The sequence below is a fragment of the Scyliorhinus torazame genome, chromosome 11, assembly GCF_047496885.1.
Source record: "Scyliorhinus torazame isolate Kashiwa2021f chromosome 11, sScyTor2.1, whole genome shotgun sequence".
NCBI classification, from domain to species: Eukaryota; Metazoa; Chordata; class Chondrichthyes; order Carcharhiniformes; family Scyliorhinidae; genus Scyliorhinus; species Scyliorhinus torazame.
In genome coordinates this window covers 45,146,437-45,167,262 of record NC_092717.1, presented here as the reverse complement: position 1 = coordinate 45,167,262, position 20,826 = coordinate 45,146,437, and the positions used below count along the sequence as shown (strand labels likewise).

The following is a 20,826-nucleotide window of genomic DNA, read 5'->3' as shown; positions in this document are numbered from 1 at the left end:
TTTACAACAGGTTTGGCCAGGTGCGAGACAGTCAAGGGGATCCCTCCGGGGGTGCAGAGTTAAGTATATTGCCGGGGCGGTGTCAGGGGAAGACCTTAGTGGGAGTCCCATGGGGTGAGTATGCGTTGATATGTGGTAGGGGCAGAGGGGGTGGGTGGGAAGAGCGAACACTGGGGATGGGGGGAGTTGCCAACTATTCCTGTGTGTTCTTAGTATGGGGTTGCAATGTCAACAAGGCTTTCCAGGGGTGGGATAAACATTGGATAAGAGAGCCCCCGATACCTCCATGATGGGAACTGGGGGCATTTTTCTGCAGCGTTGATCAGGGCGCCCTTTATAGATGGCATCCCATCTCTTTAGAGCTTGTTTGTGAGGCACCCCCCTCCTCCTCTCTCCTCCCCCCCCCCCCCCCCCGTCAACTTATCAGAGTAAACCATGCCCGCTCATTTTGTTTTGGCAAAGAGGCTCAAGATTCCGTGAGACAATTGGTCTGTACAACTGGAGAGTTACACGCCAGATTTTCTGTCCGAGTCACTTTGCTAAATTCTGGTGAGATTCCACCCTATGCATTACAACGTGGATTCTTCAATCTGATTAATTGAGGAGACATGCAGTGGCTTGCTCTGCTTACACCTGTGTCACATCCCCTGTAGAGAGCTTCGTGCTGCCAAGGATCTAGTAACCATATACTGCTGCTAAAAGCTCCAGGAAAGGTCTGTGGACAACTTTAAGTGTAATGCATCCCAAACGCCATTTCGTCACTGCTAAGCACAGAATCCCAGCCAGTGTGTTTAGCTAATTGCTGTCTTCCATACTCATAAATTCATATTTCATGAAAACCCACTTTTTTATTTGACATCTATGAAATCTATAAAAATGTCCCATTAATGCTTTATTTAGAAGAAGAATATTTGTTGTCTGTGCAATTTTACTGTTCATAATCATGGCAAACCGAGACCGAAATTTTCTCCTATATCAGAAAAGTCCAATGTTCGGTGGGAAAAGCAGCATGATGAGGCCGCCGATGGCAATGGCAGCTTTTTCCGCCATATTGTGTGGCACTTTGTGCAAAAAAAGAATATAGGCAGGGGTTCTACAATGTATCACTGGCAGGCGACCTCTAATTTGCCCACCCTGCCATCATCTCAATGCTTCAATAACCTGGGCTATATTTATCAACCACACCAGCATACAGCTAGCACACCATGAAACATTCTTCATGGAGATGATGCCCACCTGGTATAGCCCTCTTTCACTGAGCACAATGTTCACCTCCGAAATGCCCTCGGAGTGCTGCTCGCCAGGTGCAAGCATTCTAAGACCAGGCATGCATTGTGCGTTCTGACATTATGTCGCCGTAGACGTTTTTTTGGCACGGAGGTATGATTCCAGAATACGAACCCGATAGTGATATGCTAATGTTTTCCAACGAGGTTCCTGATGTAGAATGGTGGGAAACGCGGCCAGCCACTGACAGGGGAGTGGACAATCGCTTCCTGCTTTTACGTCGCCGTGAAATGCAACTTTGGCCTTCTCACGTTATTTTCCACTCTCTGCCCAACGCGAACGGAAAATCCCGTCCCAAGTTTACGAAGCAAATGGTTTAATGCCCAAAAAGTCCCATTTTGGGCGGGGATACTGGGATGTTTCTCGGCGCTCCCCATTATCCAACAAGACTCTTTTTTTGTTTTGGGCTTGGTGCGGAACGCCCACCGAGGCCACACTCACCTCACTTCCTGCACTGACGGGCTGAGCACGTAAGTGTCGGAAGAGATTTGTGCGTCATTTTTAACTGTCGCCCAATATATCGATGCCACAGCGGGGCCTCTGGACCCGCCCCCCCCCCCCCCCCCACCACTCCAATGAAAACTACCTCTTATGGGGTCCTCGAGCCCCGCCTCACCCCACCTCTTAAGGGCAGGGCACCCTGGGCCAGATCCCTGGCATGGGCAATCTGGCACCCGAGCACCTTGGCACTGCTAACCTGGCACCTTGGTTTTGTCCCTGCCGGGATGTCCAGGTGGTACTGTCATGGTGCCGGGCTGGAAGTGCCAAAGTGCCCAGGTGGCAGCCGGAGTGCCGGAGTACTCCGAGCCCGACCACCCGGGGCCTCCAGTGGCATGGGAAATCCCCCCCCTCCCCCACTCCCAGGTGCTGTGGTGCTGTTATGTCTGGGCCACGTTTGTGTGGACCAGTGCTAAACAGCACCAGGGTGAGGTCTCCCTGGCGCAGGTGATCATTCCTGGGCCTTGGGAGGGCAAGATCCAATTTGCATCGTCTTGTGAGATCTCATGAGATGTCGCAAGGCATTCCAAGCATTGCAAATCTCGCGAGAAGCCTCTCATGAGATTTAAATGCCTGGTCACGTCACCGGGTCGGGCACGATGAGGCTGTTCAACCGTGCCCATATTTTTGGCCTTTTGTTATTCTTTCATGAGAAGTTAGTGTCATTTGTTGTTTTTAAAAAAAAAATGTATTTTATTACAAACATGTATCAAAACAGGTTACAGCGAACAAACACCCCGCGAAACATACTTCCCAACAATCAACTATACAGTCTGAACAGATTCTTCCTCCTTTTCCCCTCCCCCGCGACGAACAACCCCTCAAACATGGTCACAAACATCCCCCACCTTTCCTCAAACCCCCCTGAAGAGCCCCTTCACTCATACTTTATCTTCTCCAACCGCAGGAAGTCATACAGGTCACCCACAAAGCAGCTGCCCCCGGTGGCGATATCGACCGCCACTCCAGCAAAATTTGCCGCCGTGCAATCAGAGAGGCGAAGGCCAAGACATCGGCCTCCCTCCTCTCCATGAGCTCCGGCTTCTCTGAAACCCCAAATATCCCCACGAAAGGGTCCAGGTCCACCTCCTCCTCCACTATCCTGGCTAAGACCGTGAACACTCCTACCCAGTATCTTCCCAATTTTTCGCAACCCCAAAACATGTGCGCGTGATTCGCTGGCCTCTGCCCACACCTCTTAATGTCATTTGTTGTTGATGACTCATTGCCCTTGAACCGATGCAGTATATGTTATTGAGGTGTACCTAGAGTGCTGCTCAGATAAGAGTTCTGCCACCCTTGTCCTGCTAGACGGTAGAGATCCTGGGTTCGGAAGGTGCTGTCAAAGGTGTTCTGGTGAGTTGCTACAGTGCATCTTGTATATGACACACACTGCTGCCACTTTGCATTGATGGTGAAGGGAGTGAATGTTTAAGGTGGTGGATGGGGTGCCAATCAAGAAATGAAATGAAATGAAATGAAAAATTAAATGAAAATCGCTTATTGTCACAAGTAGGCTTCAAATTAAGTTACTGTGAAAAGCCCCTAGTCGCCACATTCCGGCGCCTGCTCGGGGAGGCTGGTACGGGAATTGAACCGTGCTGCTGGCCTGCCTTGGTCTGCTTTCAAAGCCAGCGATTTAGCCGTGTGCTAAACCAAAGAGGGTTGCTTTGCCCTGGATTGTTTTAAGTTTCTTGAGTATTGTTGGAGCAACAATCATCCAGCCATTGGAGAGTGATCCATCATACTTTTGATTTGTGTGTTTTGGTGGTGAACAGGTTTTGAGGAGTAAGGTGATGAGTTACTCACTACAGAATTCCCAGCATCTGGCCAGCTCCTATAGCTACAGTATGTATATGGCTAGTCCAGTTCAGTTTCTGGTCAATGGTAACCTCCAGAATGTTGATAGTGGGGATGCAACAACAGTAATACCATTGAATGTCAGGGGGAGATAGTTAAATTCTCTGTTGTTGGAGATGGTCATTGTCTGGCATTTTTGGCACAACTGTCACTTGCCACTTATCAGCCCTAGCCTGAAAGTTGCCCAGGTCTTGTTGCATATAGACACAAACTGCTTCAGTATCTGGGGAGTTGCAAATGGTATTGACCTTTATACAATCATTAGCAAACATCCCCAGTTTTGACCTTGTGATGGAAGGAATGTCACTGATGAAGGAACTGAAGGTGTTTGGGCCTAGGACCCTGAGTAAGGATGCAAGTGTGTTGGGAGAACGTTTACCAGATTAACACCTAGAATGGATGTGTTGTCTTATGACGAAAGGTTGGACAAGCCAGGCTTGTATCTGCTGGAGTTTAGAAGAGTAAGAGGCGACTTGATTGAGAGATACGTTCCTGTGGGGTCTTGACAGGGTGGATGTGGAGAGGATGTTTCCTCTTGCGGGAGAATCTAGAACCAGAGGTCACTGTTTAAAAGTAAGGGGTTGCCCATTTAAAACAGAGGTGAGGCAAAAGAATTCTCAAAGAGTCATGAGTCTCTTTAACTCTCTTCCTGAAAAGACCACGATTATTTTTAAAGCAGAGATGCATAGATTCTCGGTAAGCAAGGGGGTGATAGTTTATCGATGCTAAGCGGATGCGGATTTGAGGTTATTATCAGATCAGCCATGATCTTATTGAATGATGGAGCAGGCTCGAGAGGGTGAATAGCCTACTCCTGCTCATTGTTCGTATGAACTTGTGCAACAATATCTGGGTCTGAGCTAATTAGCCTCTATTAACCACAGCCATCTTCCTTTGTTCCAGGTACAACTGCAACCCGTGGAAAATTTTTCATGTTACTCCCATTGACTTCACTGCTGCTAGTACTCTTTTTTGCCACGTTCAGCCAAATGCTACCTTAATTTCAAGAGCAGTCATCCTCTCCTCATCTCTTGAGTCCAGATCTTTTATCTGTGTTTGGACTCGGGCGGTAATGAGGCCAGGAGCCCAGTGACCAAACTGAGCTTCAGTGAACATCTTATTGCTGAGTAAGTGCTGCTTGATAGCACTGTTGATGACACCTTCCATCACTTTGCTGATGGTTAAGGATAGACTGATGGAGCGATAACTGGATGAATTGAATTTGTCCTTGAGAGTTCTCACTTCCAGTTGGTATATGTTAAATACTGAAGGAAAATTCGGTATTTTTCACAATTTGCAATAAGGTTGCAATTAATTGAGCAGCACAGAGAAGGTAGTGTTGACTTCTCTATGAGGCAATAATTCTGTTGTAGTGAAAGGTGAGTATTATTGTTTTCAAAAGCAGCATGATATGAACTCAGAATATTCTGTTTTGATTTCTCTGAAGAACTTTTCCCACAGCAAAAATATTAAAAGGTTGTCACTGTCTCTGAAATGTGACCTTGAAAATTTTCCTTCTCCTCCTGTCATTAATGTGAAATGCAGCGGCAATTTTCACATTGATTGCATTGAGGAAACTGGTCTGGAAAAACGACATATTGATATTGAAAAATAAAGTGTTCCTTTTTTCAGTATTACCAATTTGCCTTTTTTTTAATTGTAGGATAACATTTATTCCTAATTATATGACAAAAACAATATTTATGGTGGTGAACTCTTGGTCAGTTCATTCTTAAGGGGCAGCGCAGGCATTGCAAAGCACTTTAAAAATGACAAGGCAAGAGTTGTCATAGTTGAGAGACACTTAATGGCTACGCTGGGGCCATGACTGTCTCCATGGGGGGAACTCCATGCAAAGTGTTCACATTTGCCGATGATACCAAACTAAATGGGCAGCGGAACCAGTGGAACCAGTTCAGAAATTACAGAGTGATTTTTGAAAGTTATGTAATAGAGTAAGAACTAATTCCGACAGGGTGAAAAAGTTAGAAAAAGAAACCCATCTGCCCCTATTTCCTAGCATGTGTCCAATGCCAAGTCGCACTTATCAGCCTGTGTTTATTCAGCCCCAGGTACTGGAAAAACGGTTTAAGCGAGCTTCCTTTATGAACTAACTACCGCTGCTCTCCAGTTTATATAATCCTTGCTTCGGCCAAGAAGAAATTTAGAATTTTAACAGTAAATTTCAGTTGGCTGTTGAGTACAAACAAAGTTAGACTTTTAGAAAGAGATGAAGATTCGCTCATTCACCCAAAGTAACGTTGGCTGAAAAACAGCAAATAATATTTAATGCACACAACGTTCCACTGTGAAAGAAAAAATTATATGCTTCACAAATGGTGCATGTGTAGTTAAGTGCCAAGCTGCAGGAAACCTGTGAGTCCAAGTGCAATTACTGTGCAACCAATGCAAAGCAGAAATCAGCAATGCTAATAGGACATTTAACTGTCATGTGAGAGTACCTTTAAGAAATGGATGTTTAAGCAACGTACCTTTAAGAAATGGAGCTTACCATATTACTGAAGTGATGTCAGAGGGTGGGGGGAGCTGAGCTCACTTCTGCTTTTTGAGTTTCAGTTTGAGAGATCAGCTTGGGTGTGTCTGTGTGTTTCCAGTGAGCTGCATGAAGAAATCAAAGGGGTTGTAGCTGAAGTAACCAAAAGCAGCAGCACGGTTGAACCTTTTCTCACTATATATATATATATTGAATGTAACCTAATGTGCTCCTGTTTGAAGGTTGATTAAGTCTTTTGAATGTTAAAAGGACAGCTGAAACGATGACTTAGTCTTTGGGGGTTACCTTTGAATGAATGGGTGTTAAGATATTCAATGGTTGTTTTAAAAAGGTTAACTTGAGTTGATAGAATAAACATTGATTAGTTTTTTAAAACACTTCTCCATTTATGCTGTCTCACACCTGTAGAGTGCACCGTGTGCTCCCCACACCACAATCTATTAAAAGTTGTGGGTCAGTTGAACTCCATGCTACACTTTGGGGTTCTCTAAACTCTGACCCATAACAACTATCCAACTAAAATATTAAAATATAAGTCAGAGGATGGAATGATCAAACTGTGTAATGATCTTGTCAGACATTCCTTGAATACGACTTTCATTCCTAGGTGAGACATTCACACACCGGGGTCAGTGCAGAGTTAGAAGCTGATCCACAGCATTAAAGGTCTTGAGTTATGAAAACAAATGGCAGAAAATTAAGCTTTTCTGTTTTGGCAGAAAACATCTGAGAGGTCATCTTATAAAAGAATGCAGGATTGATAGGAGTGTGGAAGAGTTAACCGAGAATCTTACTTTACAATCTGGAAATAGAATGAGAGCAGAAGAGTTCAAACAGTTCATTCTAATTTTAGGATTGATATCAGGAAATTCTTCATCAAACAGAGAATAAGCACTATGCGGGCTGGAGTACGACTTTGAATAGACTGCTAGGAGTTGGGGAAAGGAGATGTTCCTTTGCTTTTTCTAACTTTTTTACCCTGTGAGAGTTGTGATAGGGGAAAGAGCTAGTTATTGAGTAGGTATCTGGTAAATGGTAAAGTTATATTCTATTCCTAAGGTTTCAAATAGCATATGAACTGGTGGTAAAATTAATAAAATATATAAAAAAGGGAAATAAATAATAAAATAAAATAATTAATTTGTTAATTAAAACACATTAAGGATGGCAGGACAGGTGATGCGTCATGACTCCTGGATGCCTGTGTGATTCAGGGCACGTATGTCTGTAGTAAGTGTTTGTGGATCAAGGCGCTTTGGCTCAGCGTCATTGAGCTGAATCCCAAGCTGCGATGCATCAGGGAGGAGGAAGGTTACCTGGATACTTTGAACTAGGAGGCAGTCGCATTGCTTAGGATAAGGTCTTCTGAATTAGTCAGTGGTCAAGGACAGGAGATTATGACTGTGAGGCAGTCAGGTAATGGGACCCAGGGTGCAGGAGCCTCAGACTTTGCAATTGTTCAACATGGTTGAGGTTCTTTCAGCTTATTTGCATGAGTGGGGGCTGCACGCTGGATGGGCTGACTGGCCATGCACTGTAATACAGGAAGTCATTCAAGTGAGGGGAGCAAAAAGGAATTATAGTGTTAGCAGCGGACAGTATAGAGAGGGGATTAGCACTGTTCTTTGCAGCAAAGAGCAAGAGTGCAGAAGGCTGTGTTGCCTGCCTGGTGCCAGGGTTCGGGCATCTGCTCAGCAGTGTACAGGAACATGCAGTGGGAGGGGGAGCGTCCAGTTTCCATGTCGGTACCAGTGACATAGGCAGCACAAGGAAAGAGATTCTGCATACTCAGTATGAGGAACTATACACAAAATTAAACGTAAAATCATCTGACCCATCCGGCCTTCAATTCTATCAATTTCCGGCCTTCAATTCCATCAATTTTCCCCAAACCATTTTCCTGCCAATACTGATTTTCTTCAGTTCCTCCCTGTCACTATGCAGGACATTGTTATATATTATATATTATATTTTGTTATTGTAATGTTATTAAAAACATTGGGTTCAAATACAAACAGGCAATATGTCTGCTAAATATGTGATTACGGGGCCATAAAGGTTGGCTAATAATTAATTTTAATCATTTACTTGTTTACAGAGAGGTGGCTAATGGAATGATGTTAATGTTTAGGAAGTTACCTGGGGTGTAGATAATTTATGACAGACTGTCTTTAGTCCTAGCTAAGCACGCCATGGGGCATCTTAGTAGAAGGAGACTGGAGAATGCCTTATGTTTGGGATACAAATGATGTAATTAGTGCAAGGAGCCAGGTTTCTCAGTCGTTTTGCAGTTTGCCAGAGGATTTTAGTCTGACAAGACAGAAGGATTTTCAATTTGTTCCTGAAAGGGTCTCTCTCTAAAGGCCAGCACAGTGAAGCAAATAGCCCTGATTGTTAACTTTATTTATAAGTGACATTCAAACTGTATTGGGTTGCATAACTGGAATATATGGCGGCAGTTGTAGAGTTATAGTTTTTTCCCATTTATTTAAGAACTGTTTTAACTCTTACTTGGAAATCTATTACTGTGTTGCTAATGTGATTGATACTGTGTTTAAATTAAAGTTTGTTTTAACATAAAAGATTTGTATTAGCCAGTGTTATCCTGTGGTTTAGTAGTCTTCCCTCACAGTCTCACAAATTGCACATTCTTGTGATTCTCTTATGGGAGTCCTCACAGGAGCCACAACAAAGATTACTGCAGAAAATAAAAGGTAATGGTGAGGGGAGTAACATATTGGCATGGATAGAGGATTGAATAGGTAACAGGAAACAGAGTAGGCTTGAATGGTTAATTTTCTGGTTGGAAAGATGTAACCAGTGATGTGCCACACAGATCAGCGCTGGGGCATCAACCTTTTACAATTTATATAAATGACTTGCTTGAAGAGACCAAAGGTATGGATGCTGCTAAATTTGGTGATGGTATAAAGACAGGCAGGGAAGTAAATTGCAAACAGGACATAAGGAGGTTACAAAAGGATATAGATAGGTTAACTGAGTGGGCAAAGATCTAGCAAATGGGGCATAATGTGAACAAATGTCAAATTGTCCATTTTGACAGGAAGAATAATAAAGAAGTACATTATCTAAATGGTGAGAGATTGCAGAGCTCTGAGGTGCAGAGGGATCTGGGTGTCCTAGTGTATGAATCGCAAAAGGTTAGAATTCAGGTACAGCAAATAATTATGGAAGCTAATTGAATGTTATAATTTGTTACAAGGGGGAATTGAACACAAAAATAGAGAGGCTGGACAGGATTCTCTGCGAACCGGTGGGGCGGGCCACTCCGTTGCCGAGGAGTGGCGTGAACCACTCCGGCATCGGGACCGTCCCGAAGGTGCGGAATCCTCCGCACCTTCAGGGGCTAGGCCGGCGCCGGAGTGTTTGGCGCCGTGGAAGGGCTTGGCCCAACACCAACCGGCGGCGAAAGGCCTCCGTCGGCCGGTGCGAGTTGGCGCACACGCGGGAGCGCCAGCGTGTGCTGGCGTCATCCCAGCGCATGCACAGGGGGTTTCTTTTCCGCACCGGCCATGGCGGAGGTTGACAGCGGCTGGTGTGGAGGGAAAGAGTGCCCCCACAGCACAGGCCCGCCCGCGGATCGGTGGGCGCTGATCGCAGGCCAGGCCACCGTGGGGGCACCCCCCGCGACCAGATCCCCCCATTCCCCCCCGAGGACTCTGCAGGCCGCCCGTGAACCTGTTGCGATTTACGCCGGTGGGACCCGCTGAAAACGAGCGGCCACTCAGCCCACCGCGGGCCAGAGAATCACCGGGGGGACTGCTGGCAGCAGCCACCGATCGGCGCGCCGCGATTCCCGCCTCCGCCAAAACCCCCCCCCCGTGCCGGTAAATTTGGCAGCTGGTGGGGCGGGATTCACGTCGCCCCCCCCCCGGCGATTCTACGACCTGGAGGGGGGGGTCGGAGAATCCCGCCCGTCATCTTTCAGTTATACAGGGCATTTGTGACACCACATCTGAAATACTGTGTACAGTATCGGTTTCCTTATGTAAGGAAGGATGTAAATTCTTTGGAAGCAGTTTAGGGAAGGTTTACCGGAGGGTTGTCTTTTGTGGAAAGGTTGGACAGGCTCAGATTCCATCTGCTGAAATATAGAAAAATAAGAGGGGACTTGATTGAAACATAAAATTTCCTGAGAGGTCTTGACAGGATGAATGTGGAAAGGATGTTTCTTCTTGTGGGAGAATCTAGACTAGGTGTCACTGTTCAAAAATAAGGGGTCGCCCACTTAAAACAGAGATGAGGAAAATGTGTTTCTCTCAAAGGGTCATGAGCCTTTGGAACTTTGTGAAGGTGGAGGAAGCAATATCATTGAATATTTTTAAGAGAGAGCTAGATAGTTTCTTGATAAGTAAGCAGGTGAGAGAGTTTATTGGGGAACGTGGAGTTGAGGTGACAATCAGAGCAGAACAGCCATGGTCTCATTGTATGGCGAAGAAGGCTCAAGGGACTACTCCTGCTCCTAATTTGTATGTTTGTATTCGGACAAGCAAATAAAAATCAGAAGATAACCAATTAAAGTGGAGAAAATTGTAGACATTTAAACAATTTGAATGACAATCAAGAATACAAACTGAATGGCTGGAAAGTAGCTAATAGTCATGGAAGACTTTAGATGTTTCATATAGGCAGTACTATACGCACTAATGCATATTTGGGCAAGACTATAGTCAATGTTAAATTTATTAGTGACACAATATGTAGTATTAAATATATACAGCAGCATTATAAGTGTGTATATATGTATGTGTGTGTGAAATTAGATGGTTATGACAGATCATCAATCATGAAGCTGATAACTAAAAACACTATATAATATATGCACATGTATGAAAATGGTGGTGTTCATGACAAATGCATTGTGTATTCCTTAACTACCTCTACTTCCATCTTGTGTGTCATCTAAAATAATAATTTACAGTTGATGTATTAATCTGGCAGCCCTCTCACAGCACTAAATTGATTAATAAAACACGCCACATAAAGCCCTGGGTTTAACTAGAATCCAGGTGACTGTTTCCTTAAGCCGTTCCATCCAACAGTGAGATTGCAGTCATTTCCAGGAAACATACATACATGCATATAAAATAGAAGGTTTACTACCCCTTACCCTCAAACTATGACCCTAGTTCTGGACTCCCCCGTTCTGGGAACATTCCTTCTGAATCTACCCTGTCTAATCCTGTTAGAATTTTGTAAGCTTATATGAGATCCCCTCTCACTCTTCTAAACTCCTATGAATATAATCCTAACTGACTTAGTCTCTCCTCATGACAGTCCCGCCTTCCCAGGAATCAGCCTGGTAAACCTTTGCTGCAATCCCTCCACAGCAAGAACATCTTTCCCCAGTTAAGGACACCAAAACTGCACAAAATATCGAGGTGTGGCCTCCCCATCACCCTATACATTTTCAGTATACCATCCCAATTCCGATACTCAAATCATATCGCTATGAAGGTCAACCATTTGCTTTCTTTACTGCCTGCTGTACCTGCGCGCTTACTTTCAGCGACTGATGCACAAGGACACCAAGGTCTCGCTGAGTATCCGCCACTCTCTATTTACACCCATTCAATAATAATCTGCCTTCCTATTTTTGCTACCAAAGTGGATAACCTCACATTTATCCACGTTATACTGCATCTGACATGCACATGCCCACTTACTCAGCCTGTCCTAATCTCACTGAAGCATCTCGGAATCCTCTTCACAGCTCACCCTCCTACCCAACCTTGTATCATCTGCAAATTTGGAGATAATACATTTAGTTCCCTCGGCCAAATCACTAATATATAATGTTAACAGTTGGGGGTCCCAGCACAGATCCGTGCCACTACCTGCCAATCGGAAAAAGACCCATTTATTTCAACACTTTGCTTCCTGTGGAAGACACTGTTCCTGACTTTCGCGAGCACAATTCACAGAGTTTCTTGCCAAAGTCATAGGCATTTGCAGTTTAAATCCAAGCCATTAGAGATTTATTAATCTGGAGAATCTGATCTGTTATCATTTGGAGACTCCTGATTTAATAACAATTCTGTCAATCAGAAAAGAGCCTGCACTCAGTAAGCCTTTCTCTGTCCTCTGTAAGAACTCAACAAGGGATTTTGCTTTTGGCTTATGTGCTTAGGGGCCAAGGTTCTGTGAAAATTAGTATTATTCATCAAGTTCTTAATCACAAAAAAACAAATGGCATCTGTTTATTATCTCCCTTTGTACAGAAGACAACAACAGCTGTCCCTATAGTGGTGCATGCTGGTCCCAAATGGCTGATGGATGTGACTTGGCGAGGAACAGAGGACAACAACAACAACTGTGTTGTGTACAGCAAAGGTAAAAACATGTTCTTTTTTATGTGAAATTATACCTGTGAATTGATGTAACGTGTGCACCTCTGGAATGGAATTGCTTTGTAATTGACATTTGTTGAGTTTTTTTTAAATTTTGGCTGTTATTTTGCTTTAATCCAAAATAGTATTAGTGAAAATACAATTTTCCATGATCAGTGCTTATAATGCTGAGAGACTTGGGAGTGTTATTACAATGAGAACTCACTGCAGTTATTATCAATACATCACAAGTTGAATTCAAGAGAGATCGATCATTCTCGGTCATTCCCTCCCCATCAAAAAGAAACATTGATTCCTTAATATGTGAATTGAGATAAAGATTCTGTTATAGTGTAGGACTTGCTGGTACTACAATGGAGTAAATCTCAAACCCTGAGCCTGATATCCGTATTTTGCCAGGGGGGAGCTGTGGCGCTGGTGGGGGCTGTGATTTATGTCCTACGTTTCATACCAAAATCATTGTGAATAAAAATATTTCCACTGGGTGAAATTGAAAGAACTGAGAGAAATCACTCATTATCTGATTAAATGGCATCAATGAAGTGTGCATATAAATAACAACCTAAGGAGTTAACAGATAATTGTCAAATCAGGGAAAAGTCTTGATGCTCTGATGTGTAAGTAGCAAGATAAAAAAGAGCAAACAAAGACTGTGCTCCTGGTGAATAAGGTCGGTTTGAACACTGTGTGGTTTACCCATGGTGAAGTTGTTAAGAGAGATGCATGATCAGTTATCTAATGATTTTCATTAGTGGTCAGGTATATCAGTGATTGTTTGAAAAACACTGTTCGAAAGGTAGGATCACACTCATTATTCCCTCTAAACTGTGTGAATGTGCAGCCATTCAGCAATGGAGTATGTGCCATACAACAACAATAGCTTATATTTGTAGAGCACCTTAAACGTAATGAAACAACCCATTATGTTTCACAGCATAATATCAAACAAAGTATGACACCGAACCACATAAGGAGATATTAGGTCAGAACTCCAAAACCTTGGTTAACGTGGTAGGTTTTAACAAATGTCTTAAAGGGGGAAATCAAGGAAGAGAGCTGGGAAGAGGGTATTCCACAGCTTGGGGCCGAGGCAACCAAAGGCACGGCTTTCAACGGTGGGGCAATTAAAATTGGGCTTATTCGAGAGGCTAGAATTAGATGTCTCAGAAGGTTGTGGAACTGGAGGAGATTACAGAGATAGCAAGAGCAAGATCATAAAGGGATTTGAGAACATGGATGAGATTTTAAAAATCGATACATTGCTCAACTGGAAACCAGTTAAGCTAGAGATTGCACGTATGATTGGGGAACGGGATTGGCATCCGGCTAAGACACATGCAGCAGAGCTTTGGCTGACCTAAAGTTTAAGGAAGGTAGAATGGACGAGATCAGCCAGGAGTGCTGAGGAATAGCTGAGTATATACGTAATGAAGGCATAAATGAGGGTTTCAGCAGAAGACGGGTTGAGACAGGAAGGAAGTCGGGCAAACTTACAAAGAGGGCTGTGTTGGTGATGGTGTTGAATGTGGGGTTGGATGCTCATCCTGGAATCAAATGTGACATCACGGTTGGGAACAGACTGGCTAACTCTCAGACTGTTGCTAGGGTGAGGGATGGAGTTGGGAGAAGGGAATGGAGCTTGGAGTGGGACCAGAAACAATAGCTTCAGTCTTCCCAATATTTAATTGAACAAAATTTCTGCTCATCCAGATGTCATCTTGCCAACGGGCAGCGTGTAGGTGAGAAATAGGAGAAGACCAAGGATAGATCCAGACACCAGAGGTAACTGTGTGGGAGTGGGACGATATAACATTCCAAGTATTTCTCTGGCTGTGGTTAGACAGGTAATAATAGAACCAGGTGAGAGCAGTTCCACCCAGCTGGATGGCAGTGTGTGTGTGTGTGTGTGTTGGTGGGGGGGGGGGGGCAGGAGGAAGGTGAGGTTGACCACATCAAAGATTGCAGACAGGTTAAGAAGGCCGAGGAGGGAAAGTTTGCTACTGTCACAGTCACATATGATGTCACTTGTGACTCTATTAAGAGACATTTTGTACTGTGACAGGGGTGAGTGTCACGGACAAAATCTAGATTTTGATGTTGAATCTCGGCTGAATCTTGCGAGATTTCTCAAACGTTGCGAATCTCACGAGAGGCCTCTCGCGAGATACAACAGCCTCATCATGCAACCAAGTGGGCGCGACAAGGTCATTAAATTGCCTCCTAGATTTTATTTTAAACAGTGGTGCATATTCACCCGAGTGTCTAAATGCGCACTTTGACCCCTGTTGTGTGTTAGTTTGCAGAGATGACTTATTCATTTTATCATCTATTTCTGCGATTAATGTGAATTTAGCTTTTAAATATTTAAGTGTAACCTTACATCACAAAACAAAAATATGAAGAAGTTATGTTTATCGTCATCTGTACCATTTGATTCATTCATTTGTTTATGTGTGTGTCGCCTGAAGGCTTTGTGCTCACTTGTCTGCTGATGCTTCATTCTGAGCTGTTTCCTTGGCAGTTTTGTTTTTAAGTGGTAGTTCGCCATTACCTTTCGCTCTGAGGGGAAGATTGAAGAGGCTGGTCTTAGATCTACTTCAGCTGAAACAAGAATTGAACTCGTTGTGTTGGCATTATTCTGAAGCATTCACTAGCCATCTAACCAACTGAACTGACTGCTCCACCCCTCCTATCATTCCAATAGTTATAACCAAAAGTCACACTGCCTCAAATAGGTGACAGAGAATAGATATTTATTGCTACAAATAGGTTGGGCGGGATTTACCGAGCAATCTGCTGTGTGTTTTTCTGTGGCGGAAGCCACCCGTCAGCGGGATTTTCTGGTCTCGCTGCTGTCAACTGGACTTCCCATTGAATGCACCGCTCGTCACCGGGAAACCCGAGGTGGGGATGAGCTGTCGTGGGAACAGCCGGTAATTTTGGCCAAGGTGTCAGATATTTTTTTTAATGTGTACTTTTGTTGTATTATAAATGCGAGATTATGAAAGAATTTCTTTATAGTTCTCAGTGAGATACGGCATTAAATGCATTGTTTTACTTATGTTCCAGAATATTAACAAATTAAAACAATTTCCTTTGTGACTTTTGACTATTTCCCAATTATTAGTACAAGCCACAAGATCACTCCATGTAATTGCAAATTACTTGGTACATGAAATAAGTAATTAGATTAATATTTAACTATGAAGGAGAATATTATTTACCTATGACCAAATTGACATGAATTTAATGAGAGGTATCAAAATGCCAGCTGTCCTACAAATGGCTGATACTCCATGTAAGTGCCATATTTTCACCAACAAGACAGTTTTCTATCAGCTTATCAATACAAAAATAAAAGCGGGTACGTATTGAGGTCCTGCAACTAAGTTTGTACCAGAAGCATTTAAGCAGGAATTTTAACACTGTTAAAATCCACTACAAGTAGTTAAAATAGCAGTCATTTATTGCTCTTGCAATTCCGACAGGCACCTGCATGGTGCACTTCCTGGAGCCTGCCACAGAGGGCAACACGCTGAAAAGTTTTTTGAAATGTCCCAAAGCCTTACAGTGTGTCAGTGAACGAAGACTTATGAAAATGCAGCAGCTAGTGTCGTAGAAAGGGGACATGACTTGGCTTCACCCAATGCTCCTGCACTACGAAGGAGGGTCCAAGAACACTCCATGGGCACAATTCAAATAAATGGGAACAAAGACCCTTCGGGAGCGCATTTAGCCACGCGTTCCCCCATGCTCGCATTACCGAGAAACATATGGTTATACAACGGCACTCACGTTAATTAAGCGGCCTCAGCAGGGAACATGTGGCCGAGGCCGCACATATTCTCGACCCCATTTAAAAATGGGATCCCGTTTTCCAAGGCCCCCGACACGACCACCGACCCCCCCCCCCCCCCCACCAAGCCCCAGCATACTATGGGAGGGTACCCATCCCCCGCACCCTCCACCACACCCTCCAATGAACAGCCTCAAATGCCACTACATCATTCCTTAAATAAGGGGACCAAAACTGTGCCCAATACTCCAGGTGTGCTCTCACCAATACCTTGTATAGTACAACAACACTTCCTTAACCTTTATACTCTATTCCTTTAGCTACAAATGCCATCACTAACGCTTCATTTGCACGGTTTTATAAGATGATGTCCCTCCTTACTGCTGTAATTGATTCCATGATCAAAATTGCAACACCCTTTTACCTCCTTCCCTGCCTCGCCTGAAGATCCTACATCCTGGAATATTGAGCTGCCAATCCTACCCCTCTCGCAACCATGTCTCAGTGGCAGTAAAGACATTATACCCCCGTAATTAATTAACTCATCTGTCTTCTTCATCAAACTCCTTGTATTAAAATAAATACCATCCAATCTTGCAAACTCCCTTGTGACTTAACTGGTCTAGAACTTCTATGCCTTCCTGACTAACTTGCTGTCTCTTCTAATTTTGGTCTCCCCCGCTGAATCTTCACTCATGATCCCAACTCCCTGCCAAATTAGTTTAAACCCTCACCAACATTCCGCGATTTAACCTTTACCCTACTATCAGCACCTTCTTTAATCTTTAACAATTCCTTTGTCTTGTGCCCATGACATCTTTATTAAACCTCTCCCAGCTCCCATCTATCTCTGGCATTCTATTTTGCTCCACCCTCTCCACCCCAACCCCTCTGAAACAATATGAAATCTATCCCATTTCTCCCTCTCTTTAGCTTTGAAGAAGAGTCATACAGACTTAAAATGTGAACTCTCTTTCTCTCTCCACAGCTGCTGCCTGACCTGAGTTTTCTCACCATTTTCTATTATTATTTATTTGGCTAGACTGTAACTAATTGGCGGGATGTAACTAGTGAAGGCTGCAGGAATCTTTATTGGGTCTTCAACCAGTGACAGTATTTATTATCGATTTAGATGCCAGGATAAAAAGCCACATATCCCAGTTTGCTAATATCAGCATGATAGGCGGTAGTGTATGCATCATTAATGGAAGCATAAAATTAGCAAAGATAGTGATAGATTAAGTGAATGGGAAAAACTATGGCAGGTGATTTCAATACAGGTAAGTGTAAGGTCATCTTTTGGACTTAAAAGGGTTAAGTCAGAGTACTTTCTGTAAGTGCTGAGTTCCAATGACTGGCAACCAAAGACTCATAATAACAATAATTTATTTAGTACTCTGAGCAGCTCTTACAGATTCCACGCTGCCTATGCTCTGGGGAGAACCCCAATGCTTCCGACACATGACCCTTTAAGTAGCTGCGCCACCACATGGCCACTCGGTCTATATCTTCCCTATTTAAGTTGGGACAACAGGTGGGACTGAAATGTAACAGTGTGTGCAATCAGTAACCGCTACGAACCATTTTATAACGTTCAGGATGAACAGGCTAACACACAACTATTTACAGAGGGTGAGACACGGACTAAGCTGTTGCAGCTGGTGTATAACCCATCACATCTCCCCCCCCCCCACCCCACCCCCGTTTATTAAAAATACAAAGTTGTAGATTAGTTTGTTATGTCGTCCTGAAACTTGTGTTTGGTCTGGCCATACGTCCTGAGCATGTGATTTTGCCAGTTGGTTGTGTTGGAGATGCTCCTGGGCTGGTGTCCTCGGTGTGGACGACCTGTGGAAGGCTTGCTGCATTGGCTTCTAGAGGAGCCTCCGTTTACACTCGTGTGAAGGGCCTGTATTGTACACTATGCCAGAGGTACTGTGGCATTGTCCTATGGTAGATTTTGTACGTAGTGGGCACCGTCCGAGACTACCACATAACTGTTTAGCTGTGGGGCACGGTTGCATATCACCACCAATTTGGCGTGGCCACATGTGGTTCGGATCCTGACTTGTAACCGAATCATAGTACCTTTTCTCTCTTATCAGCATTCCATCACCACTCACATTGGTTTCGATATTGGGCTGCAAGAGAACCTTGACAGTAGGAATTCTGTTTTTTATTAATGGGATGTGGGCATCACTGGCTGGGTCAGCATTTATTGCCTATCCCTGAGGGCATTTAAGAGTCAACCACATTGCTGCGGATCTGGAGTCACGTGTAGGCCAGACCAGGTAAAGATGGCAGATTTCCTTCCCTAAAGGGCATTAATGAACCAGATGGGTTTTTACGACAATCAGCAATGGTTTTATGGTCACCTTTACACTTTTAATTCCAGATTTATTCATTGAATTCCAATTTCACCATCTACCAGGGCAGGGTTTGAACCCAGATCCCCAGAGCATGACTCAGATCTCTGGATTACTAATCCAGTGACAATACCACTACGCCACTGTTTCCTCTTCTGGCCATGGTGCGCCTGGAAAACAATCACTGTGCTAATGAGGGCAGACCCTGTCTTGGCATGTTTCACAGGGTCAAGAGTGCACCATGGTAATCCATATGATTTCAGGCATATCTCTTGAGTAGATGCTTGGATGAATGTACCCCCCCCCCCCACGTTCTTCAAGGCTGTTAGACTGTGGGTATAAGGGACTGCTGGTGATATGCTCAAATTTCCATGTTATTGTTGTTATAGTTACCGTTATTTACAGCACAGAGGAAGCCATTCGGCCCATCGTGTCTGCACCAGCTCCCCAAAGAGCAACCTAGCTAGTCCCATTCCCCAGCCCTATCTCTGTAGCCCTCTAAATTCGACACTTTCAAATATATTTCCAGCTCCCTTTTGAAATCTCCTATGGAATCCACCTCCACCACTCTCCCAGGCAGCACATGCCAAATCCCAAAACTCTCTTGGGTAAAGAAGTTTCTCCTCCTCTCACTCTTACCTCTCTTGATGACCATCTTGAATTTGTGACCACCAGTCACTGACGTACCAACTAGTGGAAACAGAATATCCATTTTTACCTTGTCAACATCGTTCAGAATTTTGAATACCTCTATAAGGTTGCCTCTTAATCTTCTCTGCTCCAAGGAGAACAAGCCCAATTTCTCCACTCTTTCCTTGTATCTAAAATTCCTCATTCTTGGTATTATTCCAGTAAATCTCCTCTGCACTATCTCCAGGACTTTAACATCCTTCCTTAAATAAGGTGCCCAGAACTGAACATTGATGCAATGTCAGTTAGAGGGGTGCAGTGCTCTGACTGTGAGATGTGGCAGGTCCAGGAGGCTTCCAGCGTCCCGGATGGCTTCATCTGCAGAAAGTGCACCCAACTGGAGATCCTCACAGACCGCATGGTTCGGTTGGAGCAGCAGTTGGATGCACTGAGGAGCATGCAGGTGGCGGAAAACGTCATAGATAGCAGTTATATAAATGTGGTCACACCCAAGGTGCAGGCGGAGAAATGGGTGACCACCAGAAAGGTCAGGAATCCCCTGTGGTTGTCCCCCTCTCGAACAGGTGTATCCCTTTGGATACTGTCGGGGGGGATAGCCTATCAGGGGAAAACAGCAGCAGCCAGAGCAGTGGCACCACGGCTGGCTCTGATGTTCAGAAGGGAGGGTTGAAGCGCAGAAGAGCAATAGTAATAGGGGACTCTATAGTCAGGGGCACAGATAGGCGCTTCTGTGGACGTGAAAGAGACTCCAGGATGGTATGTTGCCTCCCTGGTGCCAGGATCCAGGATGTCTCCGAACAGGTAGAGGGCATCCTGAAGGGGGAGGGCAAACAGGCAGAGGTCGTTGTACATATTGGTACTAACGACATAGGCAGGAAGGGGCATGAGGTCCTGCAGCAGGATTTCAGGGAGCTAGGCAGAAAGTTAAAAGACAGGACCTCTAGGTTTGTAATCTCGGGATTACTCCCTGTGCCACATGCCAGTGAGGCTAGAAATAGGAAGATAGAGCAGCTGAACACGTGGCTAAACAGCTGGTGTAGGAGGGAGGGTTTCCGTTATCTGGACCACTGGGAGCTCTTCCGGGGCAGGTGTGACCTATATAAGAAGGACGGGTTGCATCTAAACTGGAGAGGCATAAATATCCTGGCCGCGAGGTTTGCGAGTGTCACATGGGAGGGTTTAAACTAGTATGGCAGGGGGGTGGGCACGGGAACAATACATCAGAAGGTGAGAGCATTGAGGGAGAACTAGGGAATAGGGACAGTGTGGCTCTGAGGCAGAGCAGACAGGGAGAAGTTGCTGAACACAGCGGGTCTGGTGGCCTGAAGTGCATATGTTTTAATGCAAGAAGTATTACGGGTAAGGCAGATGAACGTAGAGCTTGGATTAGTACTTGGAACTATGATGTTGTTGCCATTACAGAGACCTGGTTGAGGGAATGGCAGGATTGGCAGCTAAACGTTCCAGGATTCAGATGTTTCA

At 44.4% G+C, this 20,826-nt stretch overlaps 1 protein-coding gene across 1 annotated transcript in view; it reads left to right on the top strand.

Moving 5' to 3' along the window:
• zfpm2a (zinc finger protein, FOG family member 2a) overlaps positions 1–20,826 on the top strand; it is a 1,126,129-nt gene that overhangs the window by 739,603 nt on the left and 365,700 nt on the right. Inside the window, exon 5 of the mRNA XM_072467215.1 lies at positions 12,403–12,514. Coding sequence (XP_072323316.1) covers positions 12,403–12,514 — 112 coding nt within the window. The remainder of the gene's footprint in view (positions 1–12,402; positions 12,515–20,826) is intronic.